The sequence below is a fragment of the Oryzias latipes genome, chromosome 13 (genome assembly GCF_002234675.1).
Source record: "Oryzias latipes chromosome 13, ASM223467v1".
In the NCBI taxonomy this organism is placed as follows: Eukaryota; Metazoa; Chordata; class Actinopteri; order Beloniformes; family Adrianichthyidae; genus Oryzias; species Oryzias latipes.
The window spans coordinates 5,170,674-5,196,951 of record NC_019871.2 but is presented as its reverse complement, the minus strand read 5'-3'; the positions used below and the strand labels follow the sequence as shown (position 1 = coordinate 5,196,951).

The window sequence follows — 26,278 nt, the reverse complement described above, 5'->3', positions numbered from 1 at the left end:
AATTTCACCCCGATCCATGTCAGGGAAAAAGTAGGAGGGCAGGAAGGTCAGCTTGATTATTCTTACTTCTCTCTCGGAAAACAAAGTAAGAAAATATTTACACAAACAGGAAGCCGAGAGTTTCCTTCAGATTAGAAACATGTTCCAGCCCCCGGGGCCAATCACGCTCTTTTTCTGTCTCCCCGTGCACGCATGTACCTTCACACACGGCCTGCTCAAGATGGCGTTCAGCTGACATGAAAGGTTTGAGAAAGATTTCAGGAGTTAGGGTTTCTTTGACATTAAAGTGGGGATGGAGGAATGTTTCAAGCCGAACTAAAAGCCCATTAACGTTCAGCTCCCCCTCCAGCTATGTTAGATCAACCATAATAAGTTGCGAGTTTATGGACCTTTTGCTCCCCAAATGTCTACCATGTTGCTAATTGTGTGCATCTGTGACTGGTGTTTTGATGTTTTGTTTCAGTGTGCAGCTGTCCGCTGCAACCGCCTCTGGTTAAAAGTGGCGTGGCCCCGCATGCTCTGGGTCTGGCCCGTTAATGGCAGACAGGCGTGTGGTGGGTTATCACCAAGCAAGGTCTCAAAATAAAGATAAACATGAGGACTGGCGCTTGTCCAGGTTTCACAACCACAAACATCTATTCTTGAACTATTATGTGAAATAAACAGTTCTAACTTTTAAGGTGTCAGCAAAAAATGAAAACCGCCCTTAAATACAAAATCTCTAATCATCAAATCAAACTCTTGTTTAATTAAAAATAAAAACCAGATGCTGAGGGAGACTATTGTATCTTTGCGATTTGCAGAAATTTGTCTAACATTTCATCAGAGTACTTTTTCACTGGGAAAGTCTTGCAAACTCAGCTTCAGACTGGTGAAGGTCCTGGAGAATCTTCACTTTGACTGGATTTGCTTCCATCCAGTTTGAATGGAATGAACCTCATCAAAGCATCAAGTATTTATAGCAGCTGCTCTTCTGGGGGGAACGTTGATCAAAGTCAGGAAGTTGAGTGCATAGCCTGTATATTAGAACTGGACTGAGTGACCCAGTTTCAAGTTGTCAAAACCCCATAAACTTCTATAGAGATCACAATATCATGATACTTTTTCTGTAGTTCAAGTTATTGAAGTTATAAACTGACCAATGAGATGCCTCAAAAAAGTAGGTGGTGCCCCCTGACTTAAAGTGGCAGAGGTGTGGCCTCCCAACAAGCTCACTCCTTCCTTGCCAGAATGGTTTTCATAGAAACGTTGACTCAGACCAATCACTGCTTACTGATGACATCTAGCTCCAACATGGAGGCATGAAAAAAACGCATCTGAATTGCTTTTATTTGGTTAAACAATTTTCTATGGGTGACGTCACATAACTCAGTCCAGTTTACCATACAGTCAATGCGTCAGACTGATGAAGCCACTTGGATGATTGGTGAAACATTTCGAGAAAGGCGACTATAACCCTTTCACCCCAAAGCCTTAGCACCAGTGTTGACGTTCAGATTCAGACAGCTTTGCACTGATTTGGTACCGAACTTTGTGCCGCCAAGCTGTTTTTCTCCACTTCAGATTCCGTTGGAATAATGTTTTTGTGTAAACAGTTGGAGAGTCACGAGAATTCAAGAAGTCCAGATGCTATGACTCGACTTTAAGATGTCACCTTGATGAATGAGAACTTTCATCAACGTGTTTGACCAGGAAGAAAAAAGCATCAAGCTAGAAGGACTAATCCGCTAAACGTCATGTTTGACAAAACATTTTCCATCTGTTATAAGGTTTGCTTTTTAATGTATTTGTGTTGTGGGCCTTTAAACCCTTTTTAATTCAGTGTTGATGCCCTTTAAACTACTGTAACTCTTCAACTATTTACACAATTAACATGTTTGCAGCGTTTTCTGAAATGGGGAAAAGCAGATTTGCACTGATATCCAACATTTGACAGTACAGCTTGCCTCCAAAACATTGGAATTATGTTAATTGATTGCACACACCCCTTACCCCACCACATTATACACTCCAACACAAACACACACACTTGTTACACAACCATGGTGGAGCCACTGATCATCTGTCCCCTATCCCATGTCTTGTGTGAGGAACCGGGACGCCAGTGGCGGTGGCTGTGTCCTTTGGATGCTGGGTTCCTTGTCCCGGCGGTCCTCTCTCCATGCAGGGAGGGGGATCTCCAAGTTCTTTGGCTAGGCCATGAGCTGAGAATCACATCACATCTGAGTCTGGAAGAGTCCGTGTCCCTGTCGTGCTGGTTCTGGTCCTTGCCCTTGAGTGCTGGGCCTCTCCAAAATTTTAACAGCTGTGTAGCCTGGTCGGCCCATGTTTACCATGTTTACCATGCTTGTGGGTGACACTTCTCTTGGGCATTTCTTCAGAAATGCAATTTTGAGCTTGATCATCAGAAAGTGCCACAAAAACATGTTTAAATCGCTCAAAACAATTTTTTTTAATTGGAGTGGCTCTTGAAACCTTCTGCTTTAAACAAACGTTTGGCCAATTTTTTTTATAAATATTTTGAGATTTTATTTACAGTACAGTCGTTGGTTTCTGCAGAAAACAGTCATTCCTTAAAAGTAAAAGTTCTCTTGTGTGATTTCACAGTCAGCTCCCAAATACAGCAACAACCAAAAATTTTGTCCAGTTTTTGATTCGGTAACAAAACAAAGAAGATTCTCACCTGAGTGATATTGAGCAAAAATCTGGCGTTTTGATGTCATTCTGATGGGGTTTCGTTTGTCTTTGAGGTCTGAGCGACTCATGAGAGCTTCACACATGCAGCCTCTTACAGCAGAGCGATCGCATTGCGTGGATGCAGCACATGTGCAGCTTCACGGCGGAAAAACTCCCTTTCCATTCATTTAAGAGTGGATCCAAACCATCTGCTCTCTCATGCTGCGTAAATCAGCACCTGTCAGTCTTCACAGCTCCATCTCTCTTGAGTTGGCCCTTCCTGAGTGTGATGGTGCTGGATGTTTCATCTGGTTGACACTCCTCTGGACTCATTTCTGGTTCTGCAGCAGGATGTCTAGGGTGTTTGGTTTCAGAACCTTGTGGGGTTATTCCGGTTGTTAGAGGACGGATCAGCACAAACGTGCGTACGTGTTTGCCCCTGAAACCTGATCCTTAGTAACTGTCGGGTTCAGGCGAGCGATTGACCTCTGCCACTAACTGTATTTTCTCAGATAACTCGCGCTTGAGCTTGCTTTGGGAGAACCTCTTGAAGAAGCCAGCCATTAGCGTCTCGCTGTAGCTACACAATTTCATCTGCTCGTGCACAGAAAGCAGAGGTCATCTGATCCCATGTTTGCTGTTTTCCTTGCATGACTCATTGCCATAACTCTCCTCCAGAACCCTCCGGCCCGCTGTGCTCGTGTCTTTGTTGTGACAGTTCTGATCCTGCAGCTGCATTCCTCACAGACCCCACCTCTCCCCATCACCTCCTCGCAGTCACACAGACATGGGGCCCAAATACTGTACCAACCCAATTCCCAGCTTTCCTGAGGGACGGTCTGAAATCAGCCTTTGACGTGTTGCAGCCGGGTGATTGAATAGGGGTTCAAAGACATTTGCGTCTCTCCGCAAGGCTGCTCAGTTTTTAGCAATAACAGAAAGGCTTCCGGCGTTGACCTCCCGTGACCCCTCTTTACCATTCACTCCCCCCATTTTGCCCTGAGCGGAGAGTCCAGGCTTTGAAGGTTCAGGAAGCTGCCGGCACTCAGTCTGATGCAGACGGGGGGAATAGATGGGAGGAAAAACCCTTTTTGAGAGGCCGCGCTCAAACAAACGCTTCACAAATCAGAGTTTTGTTCAACCTTATGCATTAAAAATATAGTTGATTCATCTAAACCGTTTCTGACTATTTTTGTATTTAAAATCAAGAAATAATTTTGTCATGTTTGGTTTCAGTTTTTCCCTCACAAATCTGAGCTCTGGCATGTCCAGTGATGGGCTTTGGTCAAAAGTGGGGGAAGAGCGACTTCTTGTGTTTGCAGCAATTTTCTGAACCTGCTGAATCCCTTTTTGGAGTCATAGAGTTGCTGGAGCCTGTCCCTGCTACTGTCTGGTGGAGGTGGGATAATCCCCAAACAGGTTGCCAGACTGACAGGGCCAAAACTCCACACTGAGAAAAAACAGTGGGGATTTGAACCAGCCTTTTCACCGAGAGGCGAGAGCACAAACCACTGCCCCTCCGTACAGCCTTTGCAACAATATTCCCTTAAAAATCTGATCAGCATCAAAAAACACAAAAAAAAAAAAACAGAAAATAGGAGCAACCATGTCTGAGGGAACCAGCAGATGATCAACATCTGCAGAATCTTCTGGCTGCACAGAGAAACTCGCATCACTTGTTCTTTGAGATTTTGCGCAGTCGTCCAAAACGGGAGGAGAGGTGCCGGCTGGACTTTCCACACAGCAGCAGGGAGGAGCTCTTTCCTGAACCTGCAGCATCGGAGCGCTCCGGCGACTCGTCGCTGTCCTGACGAGTCTCTGCATTCGGACCAGCAGCAGAGAGCAGCTCCTGATGTCCTTTCCCGAGTCCCTCCAGGTGGGCCTGAAAGGTGGAGGTCTGCTGCTCCAGGCAGGTGAAGCTCTCCTGAACTTTGTCAAACTGCGGACAGAGATGCTTTCAGAGCCTGACATGATTTGCTGCATTTTTTTTGTTGGTTTTTTTAGATGAGCGTACCTGCTCCATGTTGACCTGCAGCAGGAGCTCGGGCCAGACGGACTCGCTGCTGCTGTTCACCTTGTTGCAGGTGTGAGTGTGGCTCCAGGTCAGCTCCTGCACAGGAGAACAGAGAGGTTCAGATGGAGACGAGGCGGGCCGAGATGGTTCTGAAGCTCAGAGGGGAGCTGACCTGCAGCAGCTGCGTGCTCTCCTTCAGCTGGACCTCGCATGATCCAAGCTTTTCCCTGTAGTGATTCAAAACCGCAAACAGAGTCTGTGCAGAACAGAAACAACACAGAGAGGCCAAAATGATCACAGGGTCAAATTAGGCTGATGGTTTTGTTTATTTCTTTTTTTTCGACTTTTTTTTTGTATTTTGCGTCTGTTGTTATTTGCCTAAAATGAACAAACAAAAAAAGTTGTCCATTTAACATTAAGTCAAATGACATTGAAAAATTCTCTTGGATTCTCCTTAAAAACTGAGCAACAATGAAAAAGTTAGACATATTTGTTCTACAGTTCAAACATTTTGATTTCTTTTTAGCTTTTATAATCTTTTGAAAGACACCACATGCAGCAAAATTATACACAAACTTCAGTTGAAGTTTAAGAAAATGCTACGGATAATAAGAAAATAGTAGGGAAAAAAACACAGTTGTAATAAATGATATTTGGTGAGTACAGGAATGAAAAAACTAAATGCCTCAAGGGAGAAACTCTGAAATGGGGATTTAAGTTAATTTTTTATTTTTCTCTTAAACTGTAAGAATATGGAGAAGCAGTAAATATGCATTTATTTGTTTTATTTTGCCCTATTCTATACATTTTCAAACAACTTTTATAGCATTCTGTGTACTCTTTGTGGATATGTTTTTCTTTTTTTGTATTCATAGTATCATTTCAGAGTAAAAAGCTCATCTTAAAAGAGCAGCAGATAAGAAGATATTTAACAAGAATTTCAAAGAAAGAAAAGAGGAAAAGACAACAGAAAATCCTCCCTTTTGCTTAAATAAATGATTCTTTTTCATTTTTTGTTCATTGACACTCTTATCCTCTCCTAAGATCTGATGATGAGAAGAATCTGGACCACCTGGATGCCAAACCTGTGGCAGATCTGTGTGCCTCTGTCGCCCTCTTCTGGTTTCCTCGGCCATTGCTGCCCTCTGATGGTTGGTGTTTTCTCCTCAGGTGTGCAGGATTGTTGGCAGGGACTCCTCCTGACACACCTGGAGCCCATCTCCTCTCACCTGGGCTGTTTTAGGACTACTTGTTGGTCCATGCGCTAACTTCCATCAGTGCTGAACACAGATTTACTCTGGCTTGACTGTTATTTTTATGTCTTCTCCTTCATCGTCCAGCCTGACTTCGCTCTTGGATCATTCTCATCCTTTTGGACAGCAGTTACTGCCGATCTTCAGTTACTCCCTCCAGATCAACAGACTGTTTTCTGTGTTTTAGATGTGTTTCATGTTCCGTTTGCTAAAGTGATCATCGGGTCCAAGATTCCATCCAGTCCCAGCAAAAATGTATGCAAATATCATTTTAGCCTCTAATACAAAAGAGGTTTGTACAAATACACACTGTGTGTTCAAAGGTACACAATCCCTGTTGTAACTGCAAAATCCATTGAACAGAAAAGGCCTTCAGCTCTCTTCCGATTGCTCAGCGGACCACATGGTCAAACAGCAAGAAGTTTTAAGAATTTACCATTGACTGCATATGGCTACTGGACTGAGGGGAGTGTGACATCACTCATAGAAAATGGCTAACTCCAACCAAATGAAGTCATCACTTTTCCACGATATGGAGCCCTGCCATGTTGGAGCCACACAACTTCAGCAGGCAGTGATTGGTCCGGATCACGTTTCTATGGTAACAACTCTCATCAGTCAGGACTGAGCTTGTTGGAAGTCCACACTCCTACCACGGAAACTGGGCTTTGGAGAATCTGTCAGTCAAACGTTTTAAACGTTGGATGTGGAGACCAGCAGGCCCCGCCCACTTTTATTGAGGCATCTGAGTGGCCGGTTTAGCACTTAAGTAACTCGAACTACAGAAACAATATATATAAAAGTAAGAAGATGTTTTAAAAAAAAGGTAGCAGAGCAAGAATGGTTGTTCTGACAAATATAATGACTAATTATTAGCCGTTAATGCCTGTTTGGAACACAAGGGTTTCTCAGTCCTGATCTCATCCACAATCACTGGAATTTACCTTAAAAAAGTTGTAACTAATTATACTTTAAAGACTTCGTTTTGGATTCCTAAATGAAACCTGACCTTCTTGATAAATGGCTGGGTTTGGGAGGCAGATTTTGATGCCTTAAGGATGAGGTTCTCCCTTTCTAAGACGTCAGCTGATCTCTTTTTACGTACACAGAAGACATCCGGTTTGAACCAGCTAATTCATGTAACTTAGTCTCTTAAAGGCCCACTCCGATGCAAATGCTGTTTTTGGTGTATTTAACCTGTTCTTGTGGCATTTTTCTGATGATGGAGGACATATACAGTACAGACCAAAAGTTTGGACACACCTTCCCATTCATTTGAATGAGAGGGTGTGTCCAAACACTTGGTCTGTGCTGTATAAAGAAAACTAAGTTTTAAATTGCATTTCTGAGTGTTTTTTCATTCAAATCATCATAAATCAGGAGCAGAAAAAAAAACGTTTGTAAAGAAGATTATTTGTGATGTAGAAAATGTGCCAGGCAGGCCACAAGCTCCCTACTCTGCTTAAGTAGGGACTTCTCAGCAACAGGAAAGGGAAGAGGGGCGGGGTTGCTCTATGCCAACAGTCCCGCCCATCAACAAAGAGATGAATTGCTAATGAACTACTGCCGCTCTGCAGAAACTGTGTTCTAGAAAACGTTACAGGTTTGTTTGATTTTGGCTAAAAACAGCATCATCATGATCAGAAAACCTCTGGGATCACTTTCAAAATAGATCTAATGATGACTGGAGTGGCACTTTAAGTCTAAACTGTATCTGTTGTGTGTGAGTCTATCAGCTGTTTCCAGACAGACGTGTCTGCTGCAGCACTGGTAGTACTTTACGCTGTGCTGGCAGGCTCACCTCCGCCTCCGTCTGGGCTGAAGCCAGGTCCTTGTGACCTTGACCTTCCCGTTTGGACAGCGTGACCCCCGCATGCAGCTCCTCCAGCTGCTTCCAGAAGCCGTCCAGGCCCTGCAGCATATCCTCCACGCTGGCTTCAAAACCTGCCTGCACCTGGATGAGAGCGTGCAAAATCCTATTCCTGCAGGGGGGGACAAGAGATGTGAATAAAACAAAACTCAGTCTGCAGCATTTTTATTTACGTTTTCTGAGGAGGTGGAGCCTCGCCTGTCCCGCAGGTAGTCGGAGGTCAGCTTTACTATGTTTGACAGCGCGCCGCATCCGTTCTCTGGTTTTGCTTCTGATCCGAGGCCGATCTTCTCCAGAGACTGAGACACTGCCTGAAGGAGAACAGAGCAGTCAGAGCCGCTGACTGAATCGCTTGAAGTTTCCTCTGCAGGTTCACTTCAGGATGCAGCCGTGCTGGGACTGCAGGCATCACCGTTGGCTAGAATACCTGCACGTTCCTAACCACCCCGTCTGGTCTGCATGAAGTCATCTGCAAAAGCTTTAAACGGTTAAAGAAGTGTGTATAGCTGCAGGCTGCAGATTTATCCCTTTTAGAGGCATCTTTATTCATAAAGCGCCTTTCAAACTCTTTAACTTGAGGTTGTTTTTTTTTTTGATTGAAGCATGAAGACAAAAATGTAGCTGATAAGATGTCAAACTCAAAGAAAAAAGTCTTAAGAACCCACTCAGATCACCTTTTGATCTATTGTTAAACTGTTCCCAGTGGTCTTTTTATTATGATTTTGCTTTTTTAAAAAAAAAAAAAACTTTCGTTTTCTATGACATTGTTACTGCAGAGCGACAGGAGTTCGTCAGATATTTTCCTCTGATTGTGGGCGGGAAAGTAGCCGTAAAGCAATCCCGCCCCCTTCCCCGCACCGAGAGCTCTCTGTTTACACACTCTCCCGCTGGCTTACAGCCCATCACGCACAGCAACCGACAAAAATGGCAAACAATACCAAACCAATCCTGGCGTACAGCGTTGATCCAGATGCCAGCTCAAACGAGGAACACATAGATGGAACTAGTCGTCTACAAGTGAATGCATCAGAATGGAGCAGAGCAGGGATCTTTGGACCACACCCCCTTTTTGAACGACATTTTTAAATCTGCTTCTTATTCACAACGATTTGACTCAGAGAAGTAATTTTAGGCCTCATTTTCTTTGTAAATATGTCCTCCATCATCAAAGAATGTCACAAGAAAATGCTACAAGAAACACCCAAAGCACAATTTCCTTCAGAATTGGTCTTTAAAGATTGAAATGTGAAGAAATTTGAGTCACATTTTACATCATGAGCTAAAAACCAAACAATTTCTGAATAGATTTTTGCCTCTTATTCTTCTAGAAATGGGATCTGGAGTTACACCTGCTCTGAGAAAGTCCAGAGGAGCATTGTGAAGGTGTGAGACCGACTGTCTGCATATGAAGCACCATGGCTGCGTTGAACAGCAAAGGTCCAAGAAGGGATCCTTGAGGTGCTCCACAGGACGTGGAAGCGACATACCTCTAACCTGGAGAGGAGAGCTTCGATGTTGGCCACACTGGGGTCCTGGAGGGGCTCCTGAAGGACACAGAGGAGCACAGAGTCTGCCAGAGCGACGGAAACAGGAACTTGGAGATCTGGGATTCTGTTTTCGGCCATCCTGGAGGAACAAAAAAAGTATTTTCCAGCATTCTAAAGGCCTTTTCTTCAAAGAAGTATTAAGTCGTTTGACCTTACCATACATTGTGGTTATTCCTGCTTAAATGAACAGCTCCCTGATGCTGTTTGGATTTTGTTTCCTGCTGAATTGAAGCAGAATCAGCTGAGAAACCAGCAGGAGCTGAGCAGGGATGTGAAGTGCTGAAGCTGAGCTCACCTGGCTCTGCCGGGGCCCCAGGCGGTGCCTCAGGGCCCGCAAAGAGACCGCCAGCACCACGCACAGCAGACACACCAACAGCAGCCTGGAGCACACCTCCACCTGGGACGCAGAGGAGTGAAGCAGCGCCTCCAGCTGGCAGATCCACCACATTACACCTGCTGGAGCCAAGCTCAACCAGAGTTGAAGCGTCTTGAGAGACCCAAGTGTCTGATTCATCTGAAGTTTGCAGGACTCTGAGGTGAAACATGAATCCTGTCAAGACATCCGCACTAACAGACCAGCAAACCTGCATTACTTTGGGGTAAAGTTTATCTTCAAGCAGCATCAGAAGTCAAATGTTGTCTTACCTGTGTGTTGTCTCTCAGGTCCCCACCACCACATTCTGTGTTCCCGCTCTGACATGTGAGGAAAGTGGCTGTTAAACACATGACAGTCGTCCTGACATGCTGCGTCAGATGAAGAGAAGCTCCTCTTTGGCTCCTCTGCTCAGAATGAGCCCGACGTGTGGACGGCAGGTTGGACAGGTCCGGCTTGAAAGCTTTGCTTTTTGTCTTTTTCTACATTCCCTGCAAGAAAGGAATGTGCTCAACTCCCTGCCCCACCCTGACACTCAGAGCAGCACCTCCCTTGGTTTTCACATCTCCCAACAGGAAACAAAAGAGAAGTTCAGAGGCAGAATGATTCAGAACAGACAAATATGTGGAAACTCAGAACATTTGCAAAAACACAGAAGCCTGTGGAAAAAAACAAAAACAATGACATCACAGCAGGCAAAATATCCCCCCCCAAAAAAAAGAATGAGGCCAAAACTTTTTCATGGGAGTAAACAAAAAAATAGTTCAAAATTCACTAACAAAACTCAAACAAGTGTTGGGGATATCCAAAAGAAGTTTTGAAATGATTATGGGATGGCCACAGGACCTATGGCGAGTGAGAAATTTGGCAATTATTTCTTTTTTTTTTTTTTAACATTTCCTCTAATTTAGGAAAAGCGATCGTCACAAAATTTCTCACATGTGCCATCAGCTTAGGTCTACAGCCACAACTGAAATTTCATTGACCTCTGACCTCAGAAAAAGGGCACCATCTTTAATTTTCCAAATATAAATTATTCCATTTTTCTAACCTGCTTAATTCCTTTTGGGGCTCACAGTGTTGATACTGTCTGGTGAAGGCGGGGTACACCATCCTGTCGCAGAGCCACTCACTCACATGTAGGGACAATTTGGTGTAATCAATCAACCTATGAAGCATGTTTTTGGACTGTGTGGGGGGAAGCCGGAGTGTCCAGGGAGGGTCAATGGGGAGAGCATGCAGGCTCCACACAGAGGTGTGGGATTTGAGCTGGGGCCTTCTCGCTGTGAGACCACGCCATGGTTGGGGGCAGTCCCAGGATGGTGGTCCCTCCTGAGAGGGGATGGCCTTCCATATCTGCTCCAGAACATAGGGAAGGAAAATTTGGCTGATGGAACCTCTGATTCAGGACTCTGGGATCAGATATACAACTCACAGACTCCTTGAGGGTTCTTGGGAGTCCAGTCCACTTGTGATTTGTGGATTTGGAGAAAGCGATGAAACTCTGTGTTCTGTGGGAGGCATAAATGTAGCCCGATGTGAAGCAAAAACAGTTGGTGACAACCAGGAATGCTGAAGAACAAAGTTCAGGGGTTTTTGGTATATTTTACTATAAAAACACAAACAGTGACAAAGATTCAGATATTAAAATAGACGATTCTGAATCACATCTCCTAGACAAAACAATCCTGCACACAGAAGGAGAACATTTTCTCCACAACCAGCTCCAACACTTCATTCTAGATTTCTCTGTCGTTTCCAAACACAACACTTGAACACATGTCTGTAACAGAACAGATATGAGGATATCTCAATATTTATTCCGAGCAGAACTGTGGTTCGTGTCACTAAGATGTTAGTAAGCAGCTTCAAAATTCAAGTTTACCGAGAAGAAAACATCTACTGTCCAGCTCTGCCTTCCAGTGCTTTATTTAAAACTAGTTTTATTCTTCATTGTTAATGTCATTTGAAAACAACAGCTTCACATTTGACCTTTCCGTTAAAGTTCTAGCAGCTCGGTTGATATTTGGGCAGAGCCATTCGGTCCCGCCTCCGTGTGCAGATCCACACCCACGGGGGCTGAAGTGCGTTTGTTTTGTGGAGCTGCTCAGGAGGCCGGGCGGAATCGCCCTGTTGGCCTGCAGCTGAGTCACGGTTTGGTGATGTGGACCTCTCCGGCCCCGCTGCCGTTGGTGGTTGTGGTGATGATGTACTGCTGCGTCACCGGCTGCTGCTCCAGGTGCTCGGTTTGGGCGGCGCTCTGAGGAGCGGCTTGTTTGGTCTCCAGATCAGTCTGACCCTCGGAGATGACGTAGTGTGTCTACAGGGACGACAGCGGGACAGGGGACGATGGAATTTGCTCATTTCACCGCACAGACACACATAAACATTAGGCAGATGCTTCATCTGGAGTAATGTATCAATTTCTTGAAAGACTGGGATTTGAACCCCAAACCACATCTGCTCAATGCACTGACCCATGAGAAGATGCATGAATAGGTAAATAAGGAGGTAAATGAGGAGATGTATGAAGACATAAATGAGGAGGTGCATCAAGAGATGCGTAGGGAGGTAGATGAAGAGGTGCAGGAGGAGGGGCATGTCAGCGCTTTCTCACCGTTTTCACCTGGTTGCTACCGACTCCAGACACCGGGGTGCTGGCTTCAGCTATGACGTACTGTGTATGAGGTAGAGTCATCATCTGGATCTCTGACGCTGGAGGAGCAAACAGTTAAAATGACTCTCATGTGCATCAACAAACAAACAAACAAACAGGAGGCCGGGACTCACTGTAGCCTCGGTAGTTCCAGTTTCCAGGTATGTAGGTGTGCTGCACGGTCCCCTGCTGCTGGCTGCTGCTCTGACTCTGGGCTAAGGTGACGGGGGTCAGCTCCTGGCTCGCCTGCTGGGTGGTGGGGCTGAGCGGCCGGCTGGTGCCCTTCGGAGGAGCAGGAGTAACCACTTAAAGTAAACACTTTCCAAAGGTTAACCCCTGGGGTTAAAAGGACTGGTGTATTCAGACCGGCGCAGGTGCTTCACCTGGGCTGTGGCTTGGCTGGTGCCCGACGCCTCAGAGACCTGGACGTGTTGTAGCTGGATGGGCTGCTGGCTGTAGCCGTGGGGGTCGTGCAGCTGGCTCACGTCTACTGTGGGGGCCTGGGAATGTGGGGAGGAAGCCTGTGAAAGAAATCCAAAAGCGCAGCAAAGATGAAGAGCAGCTTCATCACAGGAAAATCTGACCAAACCTGCAGCAGACATCTGAGATTGTCAACAAAAATGTGGGCTTTTTGGAAGATCCGTCCAAAGGAAGAACAAAGATGCTCCTATTATGCTTCTCTGAACCTGCTTCAAGTCTGCTTTTCCAAGTAAACTCGGATGTCGGCATGATTTATTGATACTCAAGGGAGAAAATTATATAATTTAGAATAAAAAAACCCATTTACTGCAGTACTTATACCTACAGAAGTCATTCAGAGGAGCTTCTACTACCTTGTTCTGATCCATAATTGAACCCACAGTCTGCTTTTAGAAAAGCGATTATTTCTACAAAAACAACGTCTGTGTTTCTGTTTTGTCTGTGTTCATGCCAAAGGCTACACTTCTTAGGGGTGTCCCCCAAGGCTCTGTCCTGGGTCTACTTTAGTTCATTATTAGAACTAAAAAAAACATGTTTTTTATTTTATTTCCAGTGGTTCCTGAGTTGGATCCTCTCCTTCTGGGTGGTCTGCTGTTCCGCTGCTGTAGCTCTTGCTGTGGACTTAGACCCCCGGCTTGCTCCGCCCCCTTGAGATGCTGCGCCCAGCTGGTTATACATCTACCCCCAGAGAAGGCTTCAACTGTCAGCGACTTTGTTTACTTTCCCGTGCTCAGTGTTTACCTCCTCGGTGTGAGGAGGTCTGAAAAGCGCCATATAAATAAAGATTTAAATTTGAACGTGAAGAGATTTCGAAAGCTTCCTCAGGATAATGAAGTCCCACAGCTAAAGTAAAATCCCACAAGTCTCAGACCTGGGTAAAAAACTAAACCAGCCTTTCACCATCTCAATCAAACGCTGAGATTCAGAGATGTCACCCAGATATCAGACAGGATTTAGAGGAGCCGATTCAAGTCTTCATCTCCTGGGGACTGGATTTATCTTCCGCTTCATAAATTTAAAAAGAGCACAAACAGGAAGTTGACGTTTTCCCGAACATTCATCTTACCGGAGCGACCTGTACCACCTGCAGCTGGATGTGCTGCGACTGAGCTAGGCTGCCCCCCGCCTGGGACACTGGGATGTACTGGATTCTCTGGTAATCACCCTGCGCCGTTCGGTAGTCTGTGGTCAGGGTTTGAGACAGTTCGGTCATGGCCTGAGTCAACAAATCTGTGGTCTGCAGGGACAAGAAATCAAAGGGTCAAGGTCACTTTTCCAATGCATCTGTTCAATGAAACTCAATCATACACGTTTCAATGGATTATTCTGGTGCTTGTGCAGATTTTTGACTGTCTATAACCTATTATGGTGGACCTATAGAACAGAAGGAAACACCAACAAAAGAAATCAGCGTTCCAAAACTACATGAGATATACGAACAAAAATGTATCAAACCACTTTTTTTAGAAGAAGATTTAGAGAATTAATGCTTAAAAAGTGTTTTTCATGAAACTGGATGCTCAAACTATTAATTAGTCCTAGGATCAATTTTACACTTTGTTTACTTTTGCATCTCTTTTACATTTGGCAAAAGGAAGAAACCAATTTCATGAAATCTCTGAGGCACCAAAGCAGTAAAATCAAAACACACATAGGTGACCCTTTAGCTTCCAGACTGAAGCTCATTTAGAAAATATAAGTAAATAGACCAGGTGCAATTCACAAAGTAACCACAAGGGGTTGGATATAACCTTGTAACCAACTTATAACTTATAACCAGATTGAAGACAGAAATTCACAATAATTTTGTTATTGAACGGGTTTATTTCAAGCAAACAAAACAAAAAATACTTGAGGAAAATGTTAATGATTCATTCCTTGAAAGGCAGTGAGAGGAAGTGAACTCACATAATCTCACCCTTAATGCTTTACTTAACTATTTTATTTTGTCTTTTTACATAGTTGAGAGCTTTTTTGTGGTCTGATTAAAAATCCATGAAAATGGATTCTCCTTACTGTCGATTTCATTTGTGAGGGTTTAAGTTTTGTATCTCTAGTTCTATCACAGTCCTTCAGAACCCATTTGTTGTGCCTGATTTCAAATTTCCAGGAAACCACTTCATTCTAGGTCAAGATTTGGGAATTACAATGAGGAAAAGTTGATATGAGACCATAAATAACAGCTTCTTTTGGACTAGTTTAAAGAACATCAGATGTTGGTTTCTCACCACCACAGCCTCCGCCGTGGCGCCATCTGCACTGATGACTGCAGGGGCGGAGCTGATCACGGCGGCGGTCAGAGGAGCCTGCATGCCGCTGCCCAGCTGAGCCAACTCCGGGTGCTTCTTCCTGATGTGCTGAACCATCTTTGTCTGAGGAGCCAAGAAAAAGTCTTTAACTGGGAGTTACGAAGAAATGAACACAAAACATGTTTTTAGGCTTTTTGTGAAAATATTTTTGTTTGTAGCATAAAACTATAAAGAAACTGTAAAGATAATTTTTTAAGTGCAATGCATTTTGCTTGAATGTTTCTTTTATAAGCAGATTATGAATATTTAATATTTGGACACCGTGGTTCCAAAGTGTGCACACTCATAAAAAACTACCGTTAAATTATTAAATAACACTTTTTTATGAACCTTTCAAATTGTCTATCTCAAAATTAAAACCTCATTGTTTAAACCTTTTTAAGAGCAGTTTATCTTTTTAATTTCCAGTTCTACTACCGAAATAATAACCTTTACTAAAGAGGAAAGGGGCGGGGCTTCAGTATATTTAGAAAAGTTGTAGATTAGATGACATTTTTAATAGTTTTTATTTTTATACCTTTATCGAAGAAAGACTTTTTTTTAAAAAAAGAACAATGCCCTGAAGTGCAAATGACTACAAATCTACAAATTACTCGATGCAAAAAAAATAAAAATAAAACTTTACAATGACAATTAAAAAAGCAAAAAAAACGGATTAAAAGATAGTATATATTTTAGGAATCAAAATTTAAACATTAATAAATGAAAGGAAATTTAAAAAATAAAAGGAATTTTCAGTAATCAAAATGTTAAAAATGTAAAACTAAATGAGGAACTGGAAAAAGTGGGCATTATGGGACAGCCCTGATTGGACGATGATGTCTGTTCACCTTTTTAACAGGAAATTATTTGGCAATATATCAAACAGGAGAGATGTCTTTAAGCTTCGGACCACAGCCACTGCAAACGCTCAGTGGTTGTTTAGTCAACTCTGTACTAGTTCGGGTAAAAACATCCTTTAGTTTTCCCTCAAACATCATCATCCAGTCATGGATGTCCCGGAAAACCTTCTTTACCCCGTTTGTCGTTCAGAAATTACTTTTACTTTTACTGCAAAATGACTGTCTTTCTCATGTTTTTTATGGAAATTATTTTTGATTTTATAATTTATTATTTTGAGCTTTTTAAAATTAAGGAAAAGTTACAACACAGCGTGAATCATTTCAAATAATCGTCATTTGTAGATACAAACGGATCAGAACACACCTTCATTTTTTTTTTTTTTGACTTGTTTTGCTATTTTAATTGTCGTGATCTTTACTATTTTTTCAGCGAGTGATTTGTTGATGTGATTTACACTTCAAGGCTACTGCAATCTTAAAACTGCTGACCAGCACTCAAAACTCGTATTTCGGTAAAGTTGGCAACAGTTTCCCTTCTTTATTGGTTTCTATTGAGATCAGTTCTGACATTTAAATGCAGTCAACAGTCATAAAGTGTCGTGAAATCTGCAAATTTTCTCTTCGTGAAACCAGCTTTTGAATTGCTCTTTTTCACATTTTTAAGCCTAAAACTGCTTTTTTTCTAGACTGATTTGATCCTTGAGTGAAGTGGATTTGTCTTCAGCGTCAGCTTCTCAAACCGTCACTCGGTTGAGGAAGGGCAGCAGCTCTACCAGCAGGAGGCGCTGGCTCCATGTGGTGCACAGATACAGACAGACATTAGAGAACAGCTGGTTTGTGTCTGACTGACAGCTTTGACAGCAGTGATGGTATGAACGGTATTTATCTTTATGTGTTTCCACAGTCTCTGGGCTCCAGTCATGACCATGTCAGCCTGTTCTGTTGAAATTTGCATTTTTCTAATTTCTTCTGCGCTTCAGGGCAGAGTTAAATGATGAAGTCGAACAATAACTCTAAATCAAACAGCTGGAGGCGACGCTGCTGAAAGTATTCACACCCCTGGTATAAAGCTGCAGCCGCAGTTCATTGCATTTTGAGTTTTGTTCCTCCTGGATGTTATTGGAATTATTTTTCTAAAAAGAAAAAAGAAAATACTCCAGAGAGAATTTTAAATCGGCTAAGATTATTTTTGATGCCACTTAAAGCCTTAAATTATGAAAAATGCAAATAATTACAGTTTTTTTTAAAGGCCAGACAGAACCTTTCTTTCTACATTTTTCAGAGAACATTTCATTTATAAATGTCAACATTACGAAAACTAATAATTCCAATAAATACATTGGTATATAAAGGATTAAAAGTGTTTGAGGATTTAACTCTGTTTTTTGCAGAGAGTGCGGATGGAGCTCTTCTGACCTTGCTGCTGTACTGTTTGGCACAGTGCGGGCAGCAGACCGGCGAGGTGGCGATGGTTCCGGTCAGCTGGGTGTGTGTGCTCAACATGGGGTCCGGTTCCCCGGGAGCAGCCGGACGCAGCTTCCTGATGCTGGGAGGCAGTTCCGCCCCGGGGTGGTTCTTCAGGATGTGCGCTTTCCTTTTACTGGCACTTTTATAGACCTGCAGACACACAGACGTCAGCGTGTCTTGGCTCACCACACACACACACAGTCAAAGGGCGTAACTTACCTTGTCACAATACTGGCAGAAGTAGTCTCTGTTAGGTTTGATGATGGGCAGCGTCAGCTCTGGCACCTCATCGATGCGCATCTCTGGATGCCGCTTGGACAGATGATTGACCTGCAAGCAGCAGAACCAGTTAGGAGAGCTGGACCTCTGATCCAAACATAGACTGTATATGAGAACTGGAATGAGCCCCCCCCCCTCGTGTTTAAAATGGGAAGTACAAAATCCAAAAAGCCAAAATCCCATAGACTTCTATAGAGAAATAAACTCCTATTCCTCAGTCGTTACATTTATCAGAATAACAATTCTTTTTTTTATTTTTCTATAGAAGTCAATGGGATTTTGGCTTCTCTGTTTGGAACGCCAAGGGGGAGGGGTCACTCAGTCCAGTTCTCGTGTGCGAAGAATGGACCAGATCAGAACCCGGAGCCGTGGCTCACCAGCATTCCTCTGCGTCTGAACCCCATCATGCACATCCGGCATTTGAACATGAAGCTCTCGAAGTCGGTGGTGGGGACTTTCATCTTGAGCGACTTGGAGCGGTGGATGCGGTCGGCCTTCTTGGCTTCCCGGTCGGGGTTGTGCATGCGCTGCATGTGCTCCCTCAGCTTGTCTTTCCTCTAAATTTTCAAAAGGAGATGTTAGTTTCCACAAGTGGAGGAAGATGAGCCGCGGACACGCACGGCGAGTCAAACCTTGAACTGTTTGCCGCAGGTGGAGCACAGGAAGTCCTTGCGGTCGGAGTGTCGCAGCATGTGCAGGCGCAGCTTATCGGGTCTGCAGAAGGCCTTTTCACAGTCCGAACACTGGAAGATCTTCTCCGAGTGGAAGCAGCGAATGTGTTTCTTCACCTGCGAGCAGAGGATTTCGCTGAAGCCCGACTAAGATCAGCAGCTGCAGCTTCCCCCTATGCTTACCTGGATGAAGTCGCTGAATGTCTTCTTGCAGGACGGACAGGTGTAGGAGCCGTTGACAGAGTGCACCTCCACGTGCTCCTTCAGCAGCTCCACCCTTTCGAAGGTCTCGGGGCATAAGAGGCAGGAGAAGGAGCGGTTCTCTGAGTGCAGCAGCAGATGGTCCTCCAGCGAGGAGTCGCTCAAAAAGCTCTTGCTGCAAATGTGGCAGGAGAAGCTGTAGGCGTCCCGGCCGTGGACCCGCAGGTGCTGCTCCAGCCTGTCCTTGTCCCGGAAGGCCTTGCCGCAGTGGGGGCATTTGAACGGACGGAAACTCTTCCGGATGAAAAGGTGCTGCAGCGCCGCGTTCTGGTGTGGAGAGGAGAGATTTCCCGATGAAACGGGTTTGGGTTTTTTTTGGCAGACACGCAACCAAAGGTTGCGACAAGGTGGGACGACCCATGCCCCCATCCCAACACAAAAGCAGCCTTTGGAGCGCACATACTCTCCCTGTTTTTAGTTTCACCCACCTGCACATCCATCTGAGAGGGAAGCACGCAGTGAGGAAGAGAGACACATCGTTGTAAAGCAGAGGCGGAGACAAAGCTACGACCTACTCCTCCGCAGACGGAGGAGCTCCTCCTCACCCGTATTCTCTTCGCCCGCTGCATGTCCTGCGGTGTGACGTGACGCTCTGATTGGCTGTCCTGTGCCGGGTCGTCCTTCAGGGGAACATTCGTGGTGGCGGGGGGCATCGCAGACTCTGGGGCCGGATCTCCGGCGGGAGGTGCGAGCGGACCCTCTCCCTCAGCGTCAGGCTCCGCCTCCGTCTCCGTCTCCACCTCCTTCAGCCCGTTCTGTGCTCCTTCTTCTCGCTCCTCCAGCGGCTTCTCTGTCAGCTCCAGCATTTCCTGGACAGGAAGGTCAGAGTGTGTTTCTTTTCAGGTGAGACAATGATCCAACAGGTGAAAGTCCCTCAACTGTTGTTTTGTCCTCGCTGGCGTCCGCAGGTGGGTCCAAGCGAATGAATTTAGGCGGCCGTCCCGGTCGCCTTCCCGTCCCGAACCTCTTCCTGCCTCTTCCTCTACCCCGGCCTCTGGACCTGAGAAAACCACACCCACATTCACCTGTCAGTACCTGTGTGGGAACTGGAAATGGCTGCAAATGGGAACCGGCGGCGAGTTTGAACCTTGAAGCAGAGCTCAGCTTGTCGTCGTGCATGTTGAGGTGCTGCTGCAGCTGCTCCGAGCTCACAAAGCGACGGTTGCATTCGTAACACGGCCAGTTCTTCTCCTGCTCTCTGAGGACTGAACAGACCAGAGCAGGTGACGCCGATCCGAAGCCATACTCTGCAGGTGTGGTCAAACACTGGACTCACCTTTGATCTCTTCTTCGGTCACATCATGGATCTTTTGATTCACAAACTCCGCATACGACGCTGCATACCACACCTGAAACGCAATATATGAAATCCCATTTTAGGCACAAATTCAAAATCCTTCAGAGCTTTCTTTCACAAAGGCAGAAGTTTGATGAAGAGGAGCACAGCTGCAGAGGACTGGCTGACCTTCAGCTCCTGCTTGGGCTGGATGTTTTTGATAGTGGTGTAAAACAGATCGGATCCGTACTGATAGGCCACCAGGTTCTGCTCCAGGTGGTTCCGAGCGGGTCGCACAAACATCATCCAGTTGCAGCTGTCTTCGTCGGAGAGGTCCAACCACAAGTCGTCCGACGTCTGAGCGTCCTTCTCTGAATCCAGCTTGCACAGCTGGAACACACATTGATGGAAACTGCTTAAAGTCCCACTCCGATCCTCTTTTGATCTTCTTATTATGATTGTGATTTTTTTAGCCAAAATCAGAAAACATGTGTCGTTTTCTAGGACAATTTCTGGCAGGACTTCATCAGAAATTCCCCTTTGACTTGTAAATGTTGACGCGGGGCGACTCCGTCCCCCTTTCCTGTCACCCATGACTGTTTTTCTGTTGACAGGCTCTCCCACCCCCCAACCTCACATTTGCGGTCCAACAAAAATGGCGAGCAACATTGGAGCTACCCAGCCGTACAGTTTAGAACCAGATTCCAGCTCAGACGAGGAAAACAAAGACGTACATGGATCTATTCGTCTACATGTGGATCCATCAGGATGGAGCAGAGCAGGGAGCATGAGGCTTGGCGTTGTAACGTCCATATCACACCTTTTTCCAACTGAGTTTTTCGTTTGCTCCTGATTCACAACAATTTGAATGAAGAAATAATCCGAAATTCAATTTCTAAACTTAATTTTATTAACACATGTCCCCCATCATCAGAAAAATTCAACAACAACATGTTGAAAACACCATTTCTATTGAAGTGGGTCTTTAACCCTATTTAACTGTTGGTATCTTATTTGTGTCATAGTTGACGCCCTCGCTGGGGCAGCTGGAGTTTAACACCTGATGGACCCCATTGCTGTCCCGGTCTGGGTGGGCTCTACGCTGGCTCCTGCTATGAAAAGATTCCCAAATACTGTTTCCTCACAGCAGAGTCAAGCCTTCAATTTATTTTAGAAGTTACTTTAATAAGTATCCATTGTGTGGGGGGTCATGGGTCACATGTGTTAATGGAGGGGAGTGGGAAGGGTGAAGGGCAGGTTGGGTTTTTATTGTAATATTGTGTGTGTGTGTTTTTTTATGTTAAAGCACTTCAAGTTTCGCCAGGTATGAGAAGCACTTTTTTTTTATTTTGATAAATAATGTTTTATTTGATTCACACATTTTTGAAACTACCATCTGATTTGCATGATCCAATCTTTCCTTAAAAGTCCATTGTATAGAACTTGGTCCGTGTTTTCTGTCCTGTAGTTTATTATCATTCCACTAGGGGGCAGTAGAAGGTTTTTTATCTCCTAATGGCTGCTTCCATGAAATCTCAAAAACTGGAAAAGTTTTGCTGCTTTTCAAAACTTCATGGTGAGAAAAGCCCATCGAGATTACTTTCTGTATTGAAAGACTGCCAAATTTGTTGATAATTAATTCTTTAGAATACAATTACAGCATGTGTGGTTCACATTTAAATCAAAAGTGAAGTGTTTTGTCCTGTTGCTTTTTCTTTTTTTGGATAACGGGATGTTTTTCACAAGAAAATCCTCCTCTGCTTTATTCAAGAGACACAAAGTATGCTGTGTTGTTTCTATAAAAACAAGCCAACCTCTTTTGACATGTTTGTTTTTGAGATGACAGTGTTTGTCTACAGTAATTCCTGCAGAACACCATCTTACCTTCAGGTGGATGTAGTGGTCCTGCAGTTCACTCTGCGGACGCAACGGCGCCTCGACCGGGCCGAACTGCGTGCGCTTCGGGATGCGCCTTTTGGAGAAGACTCCACCCAGGAAGCGATCGACGTAAAGGACCAGAGGCAGACTGGCCCTGGCCCTGGACAACACCGGCCGGTTGTGGATGGGATGGAGAGGACCGTGCAGCAAACAGACGGAGGGGTTGGTGTTATTACACTCCTCGCACCCTGAGACACATCCAAAGCAGGGCCGTTCATGACGCAACGAACTGCTTTAAAAAGGTTCAGTGGAACCTGCAGACTTGGCGCGGCGGCGCGTCACTCACAAAGGTTTTGAGGGTTGAAGGCCTCCAGCTGCCGTGGCTCCCAGTCATCCATTTCCGAGTCTTCGTCCTCGTCTTCTTCATAATCATCTGTGGAGTCTGCGGTTCCAAGTGGGCTGCTGGGGGCGTCGCCCATGTCGGGCATCGCCGTCAGCGAGTTGGACAGCTGCTCCTTCAAGTGATGACATAAACTTTATTGGTTTAGTTCTGATGATTAATCTGCGGTTCTCCCAAGTGGGAGACATTTGGAGGAACAAGGTAAGTAAACAACAAAAACACGGGAGCTGAAACTTATGTTAGACATAGTTCAGATATTTTCTCAGCTCGATTAACATTTCAAACTATGAAAAAAAGGAATGAAGTTTAAAAAAAAATTCTTTAAATATAATAAAAGTATTGCCTAAACTGTGTATAGAGCGGGAATTTTCCAATTTTGAACTATTTTTAAAGAATTCCCAGTGGTCTTTTGATTTTGTTTCTGCCGATTTTAGACCAAATTCAAAAACCTGTCATTTTCTAGGACATAGTTTCTGCAGAGCAGCAGAAGTTTTTTAGAACTCTGAGTTGTGGGTGGTACACCTTCCTCACCTCCCCTTTATGTTGGCGAGAAATCAAAGAAGGGAGCTTGTGGCCCACCTAAAGTGTTTTTTGTCACAAATAAGCTCTTTTTCAAACAGCCTTTTTTCATCTGCTCCTGATTCACAATGGTTGAAATAAAGAAATACTCAGAAATGCAATTTTTAGCCTAGTTTTCTTTAAATATATATATATATATATATATATATATATATATATATATATATATATATATATATATATATATATATATATATATATATATTTAAATGGCATCATAAGAAAAATGCCACAAGAACATGATGGTCAAACACCAAAAACACCATTTTCATTGGAAGGGGTGTTTAAAATGCCACTATTTTGCAAACATATGCTAGCAAAGCAAGCCAAACATCTGCATCTGTTCATAATAAACCCTGGTGGTCATGCTTGGTTCTTCGACGCTTCAATATCCGCCCAAAGCGCCACGTTCTAACCTCGGAGACTGGCTCCAGGATGGCCTGTGGAGCCTCAGCCACATTACTGAGAACATGCAGGTTGGCAGCATTCATGTTCTGTCCACCAGGCAGCAGGACAGTCACCTGCAAATGGAAAGCATTTTTTTTCTGTGTGGATCTGTGCACTAAAACCAGCAAACCTTGAAGTGTCTGAGCAGGTTGACTTACCTGCTGGGTCGTCCCATCCTGCTGAATGTAAGCCACTTGTGGCTGATCGGAAAACACAGCCTGAAAGATGTTTTTTAATGTAAATCAAGCTGTAAAAACCTCACTATACACTTGTTAAAAAAAACTGACTGTTACCTGAGTGCCATCTGCAGGGTGAATGTAGACCAGGGTGTGCTCTGCAGGCTCGACTGAAGTGTAGGAGTTTCCATCTGCCGTATAAACCACCTGCTGCTCCCCCCTGTCCGCCTGTTCTCCACTATACACAATCTGGGCCACAGTCCCACCTTCGAAATGCACCTGAAGGACAGTTTATACAGCGCAAGGGATCACTTCCAAAAAGATGCAGCTATTTTCCCAATGTTTAAATCACAGGAAAATAAATGAAATGTAAAAGTTTGAATTTAGAAAATTGTTTCCTGAAATAAATAATAACGTTTTCACTTTAATCTGGCACATTTGAGAAGGTTTTATCAGTATCCTGGACCTGTGCGGTGTTGTTTGAATCATTGACAGCCTGACTCCACACAGCTGATGGCTCCTGCTTGGTTTCCATGGCAGCCAACACGTCACTTCCCTCCTGAGACTAGTGGGGATGTCTGAAAGGTACAAATATAATCAGCTATGCCCCCTTTTTTGTGGAGAAAACGTGGTCATTTTTAATAACGCAAAGAAAAAATGAAGTTTTGGATCTGACAGGTGACTTAAAAACATTTGAGACGAGATTTCCATTCCAGCTGGCTGCAGATATTAGACGCATATTTCTACCTCAACTGTACGGGGATTTTTATTTTTTTTGGATTGTGGAGAAACTATAACAGTGTTTTTTGAGCATTGGGTTGGAATAATATAAACAGAAATGTATATGTATCTCGGGGTCCGAATCATTTCAGTTGACAGGACACGCGCTCCAAAATAAGCCAGCATGTCATTTGGTGGATTGAGCGGTCACACAAAATCCTCAGCGGGGGTATGAAGAAGGAGCCCGATTGCGGCGGAGGCCGTCCGGCCGGGTAACTGAACCAAAAAGGCAAGCGAATACCGGCATAATACTCGAAATGAACAATCAAAATAAAGAACTCTCATTCGGAAATCTGGTTGGTATAATCAATAAGAGATGATACCCCCCTGTTTTAACCCTGCAGTTTCTCGGTCCCAAACCGGACCATACCACAAAAACCAGCGCAGACGAAACTCGGGCATTTTCTGCACCGCAACATTAGCAATTCGGCCGTGAACTCCCGATGTAGGGCCGCACAGAAGGACCAGCTCAAGTTGTCAGAGCACAGGAGGAGGACCACATTTTCAAATGTTTTCCAGCTATCATTTTTAAACAAAAATACGTGATCTTTTTTGGAAAGACACACCCGTCCCCCATTTCTAGTTGAGTCCAGCCCTTCAAGTCTACACCGAACAAGGAAGAACGGGCTCCATTTTGGGTGGGACTAACAACAACGGCTACTTCCAGAGTGGTTACATATATTTTACCCGGTACGGTGGAGCTACAGCTGTCTACGTATTTATTTGTATCATGAAAAAATAATCGTTTGAACTAACGTGGTGGAACTTGTCGCCCGGGAATTCTGGGTAATCTTACATTTTGCGAAAAACGTACAAGCAGTTCTTACCTCAGAATGGTAGCTGCAGAGACGGCTGCATTGCATATATTACCATAATCTACCTAGCAACAAACTGGAGCACGACTTCTAATAGGTGGATATTTACTTTGGCGCAAAGAGCTTTTTTTAGTGTCCACATTTACCATAAAGAAAAGGTTTTAATCGATGTGTATAAGTTAAATTTTGAATATATAGTTTGAATAAACATTAATACATTCTCGGTTGGCCTAGTGAACTGAAAATTTAACTCAACAGTTTTTGTGATTTCAAAACTATCAGAAATTACTTTACTATAGTACTTGTTTTCGTGCACTTTAAATGTTTTTTCATCTGAGTCCATTGTAAGAATATTGAATAAGCACATTTTCGAAAATTAAAGCCAAACTTCGATGTAAATTTACTTATGTGTACTTTTCTAAGTACAGTTCCGTTTCCGGTTTGGACTTTCAAAATATTTTTTGTTTTGTTTTACAAAATTAAACAGCATTTATTTGCTTATACTTAACAACAAGCCGTGAGAAATTGGTAAGAACGAGTATTAAACCAGACTCGTTTCTAAAGTCACGAGTTTTATATACGTTTGTATTCACAATTTGCTTAATTTTCGACCCCTTATTTTGAAGGTTAAAACGGAAACGTCTGCAGCAACCTCTTCAAAAAGATAACAGAAAAAGTTTTCAAAAGCTCATCTGAATTTAGCTTTTTTAATTAAAATGTTTCTAGATAAATTAGAGTCCTCAGACATTTTTTTTAAATATATCATATTTATTGTGTCATATCTAACAATTGCCAAAAGAAAATAAAAAGATTCCTCATTAAGTTTAGTTTGCATCCTCTTTTTGTATTCCTGGTCCAGTCTTCCACCTCTTTTCTGTCTGGTGTACAGTAAGGCAGCTGTTCTCACCGCAGGATACATGACAGCTTTGAAACATAAAGAAACTAAAGTTGCAGCAGCCTGGAGCTCAAACACACAAACAACGGTGAGACTGAAAAGAAAGGTCTTTGCAGACAGAAGAATAGAAGAAAAGATCATATTGGTTGAGAGCAACCAAAAGAACAATGACAAGAAGATCAATTTGGCAGCGTGGGAAAGCTAAACAAGGGATTAATGGAACTCCTCAGAATATGAAACGCCAAGGCAATTTCATATGGAAATGACGCTAAAGCTTCAGTGAAATATTTTCGTTTTAATTCCGCAGTCGTTTTCCAGAGTACACAAGGTTTTT

General features: G+C 43.9%; 2 protein-coding genes across 5 annotated transcripts; both read right to left on the bottom strand.

Moving 5' to 3' along the window:
- Positions 1-1,311: 1,311 nt before the first annotated feature.
- On the bottom strand, positions 1,312-11,214 carry LOC105355378. Of its 2 annotated transcripts, none has more exons than XM_011482285.3 (9): positions 10,006-11,214; positions 9,656-9,891; positions 9,517-9,581; positions 9,301-9,439; positions 8,012-8,124; positions 7,745-7,925; positions 4,863-4,946; positions 4,691-4,786; positions 1,312-4,615 (listed from the first exon to the last, which is right to left on the bottom strand). In XM_011482285.3, the coding sequence occupies exons 1-9, from the start codon at positions 10,058-10,060 to the stop codon at positions 4,349-4,351; spliced, it is 1,236 nt and encodes a 411-aa protein (XP_011480587.1). In that variant the 5' UTR covers positions 10,061-11,214; the 3' UTR covers positions 1,312-4,348. The 2 variants fall into 2 exon arrangements, with proteins under 2 accessions (XP_011480587.1, XP_020563741.1); XM_020708082.2 differs by having other exon boundaries at positions 9,517-9,578.
- A 424-nt stretch (positions 11,215-11,638) lies between these two features.
- Positions 11,639-26,014, bottom strand: prdm10 (PR/SET domain 10). Of its 3 annotated transcripts, none has more exons than XM_011482282.3 (24): positions 25,062-25,605; positions 23,921-24,032; positions 23,572-23,733; positions 23,437-23,496; positions 23,248-23,352; positions 22,199-22,367; positions 21,859-22,100; positions 20,164-20,364; positions 19,975-20,047; positions 19,786-19,903; positions 19,578-19,698; positions 19,244-19,507; positions 19,127-19,138; positions 18,621-18,965; positions 18,399-18,554; positions 18,144-18,323; positions 17,707-17,817; positions 17,437-17,637; positions 15,098-15,241; positions 13,936-14,106; positions 12,773-12,910; positions 12,524-12,671; positions 12,351-12,448; positions 11,639-12,053 (listed from the first exon to the last, which is right to left on the bottom strand). In XM_011482282.3, the coding sequence occupies exons 2-24, from the start codon at positions 23,987-23,989 to the stop codon at positions 11,883-11,885; spliced, it is 3,459 nt and encodes a 1,152-aa protein (XP_011480584.1). In that variant the 5' UTR covers positions 23,990-24,032; positions 25,062-25,605; the 3' UTR covers positions 11,639-11,882. The 3 variants fall into 3 exon arrangements, with proteins under 3 accessions (XP_011480584.1, XP_011480583.1, XP_020563740.1); XM_011482281.3 differs by having other exon boundaries at positions 11,647-12,053; positions 24,801-26,014; XM_020708081.2 differs by lacking the exon at positions 19,127-19,138 and having other exon boundaries at positions 11,647-12,053.
- Positions 26,015-26,278: the final 264 nt, after the last annotated feature.

Coding starts and splice junctions, on each gene's coding strand:
- prdm10 (XM_011482281.3), bottom strand. CDS start 23,989: ATGGAAACCAAGCAGGAGCCATCAGCTGTGTGGAGTCAGGCTGTCAAT. Junction 23,497..23,571: donor ACCCTGCAGATGGCACTCAG/GTAACAGTCAGT, acceptor AACATCTTTCAG/GCTGTGTTTTCCGATCAGCC. Junction 17,638..17,706: donor TCTGCCAGTATTGTGACAAG/GTAAGTTACGCC, acceptor GTGTGTCTGCAG/GTCTATAAAAGTGCCAGTAA.
- LOC105355378 (XM_011482285.3), bottom strand. CDS start 10,060: ATGTCAGAGCGGGAACACAGAATGTGGTGGTGGGGACCTGAGAGACAA. Junction 7,926..8,011: donor TCCGACTACCTGCGGGACAG/GCGAGGCTCCAC, acceptor CCCCCCCTGCAG/GAATAGGATTTTGCACGCTC. Junction 4,787..4,862: donor AGAGCACGCAGCTGCTGCAG/GTCAGCTCCCCT, acceptor TCTCCTGTGCAG/GAGCTGACCTGGAGCCACAC.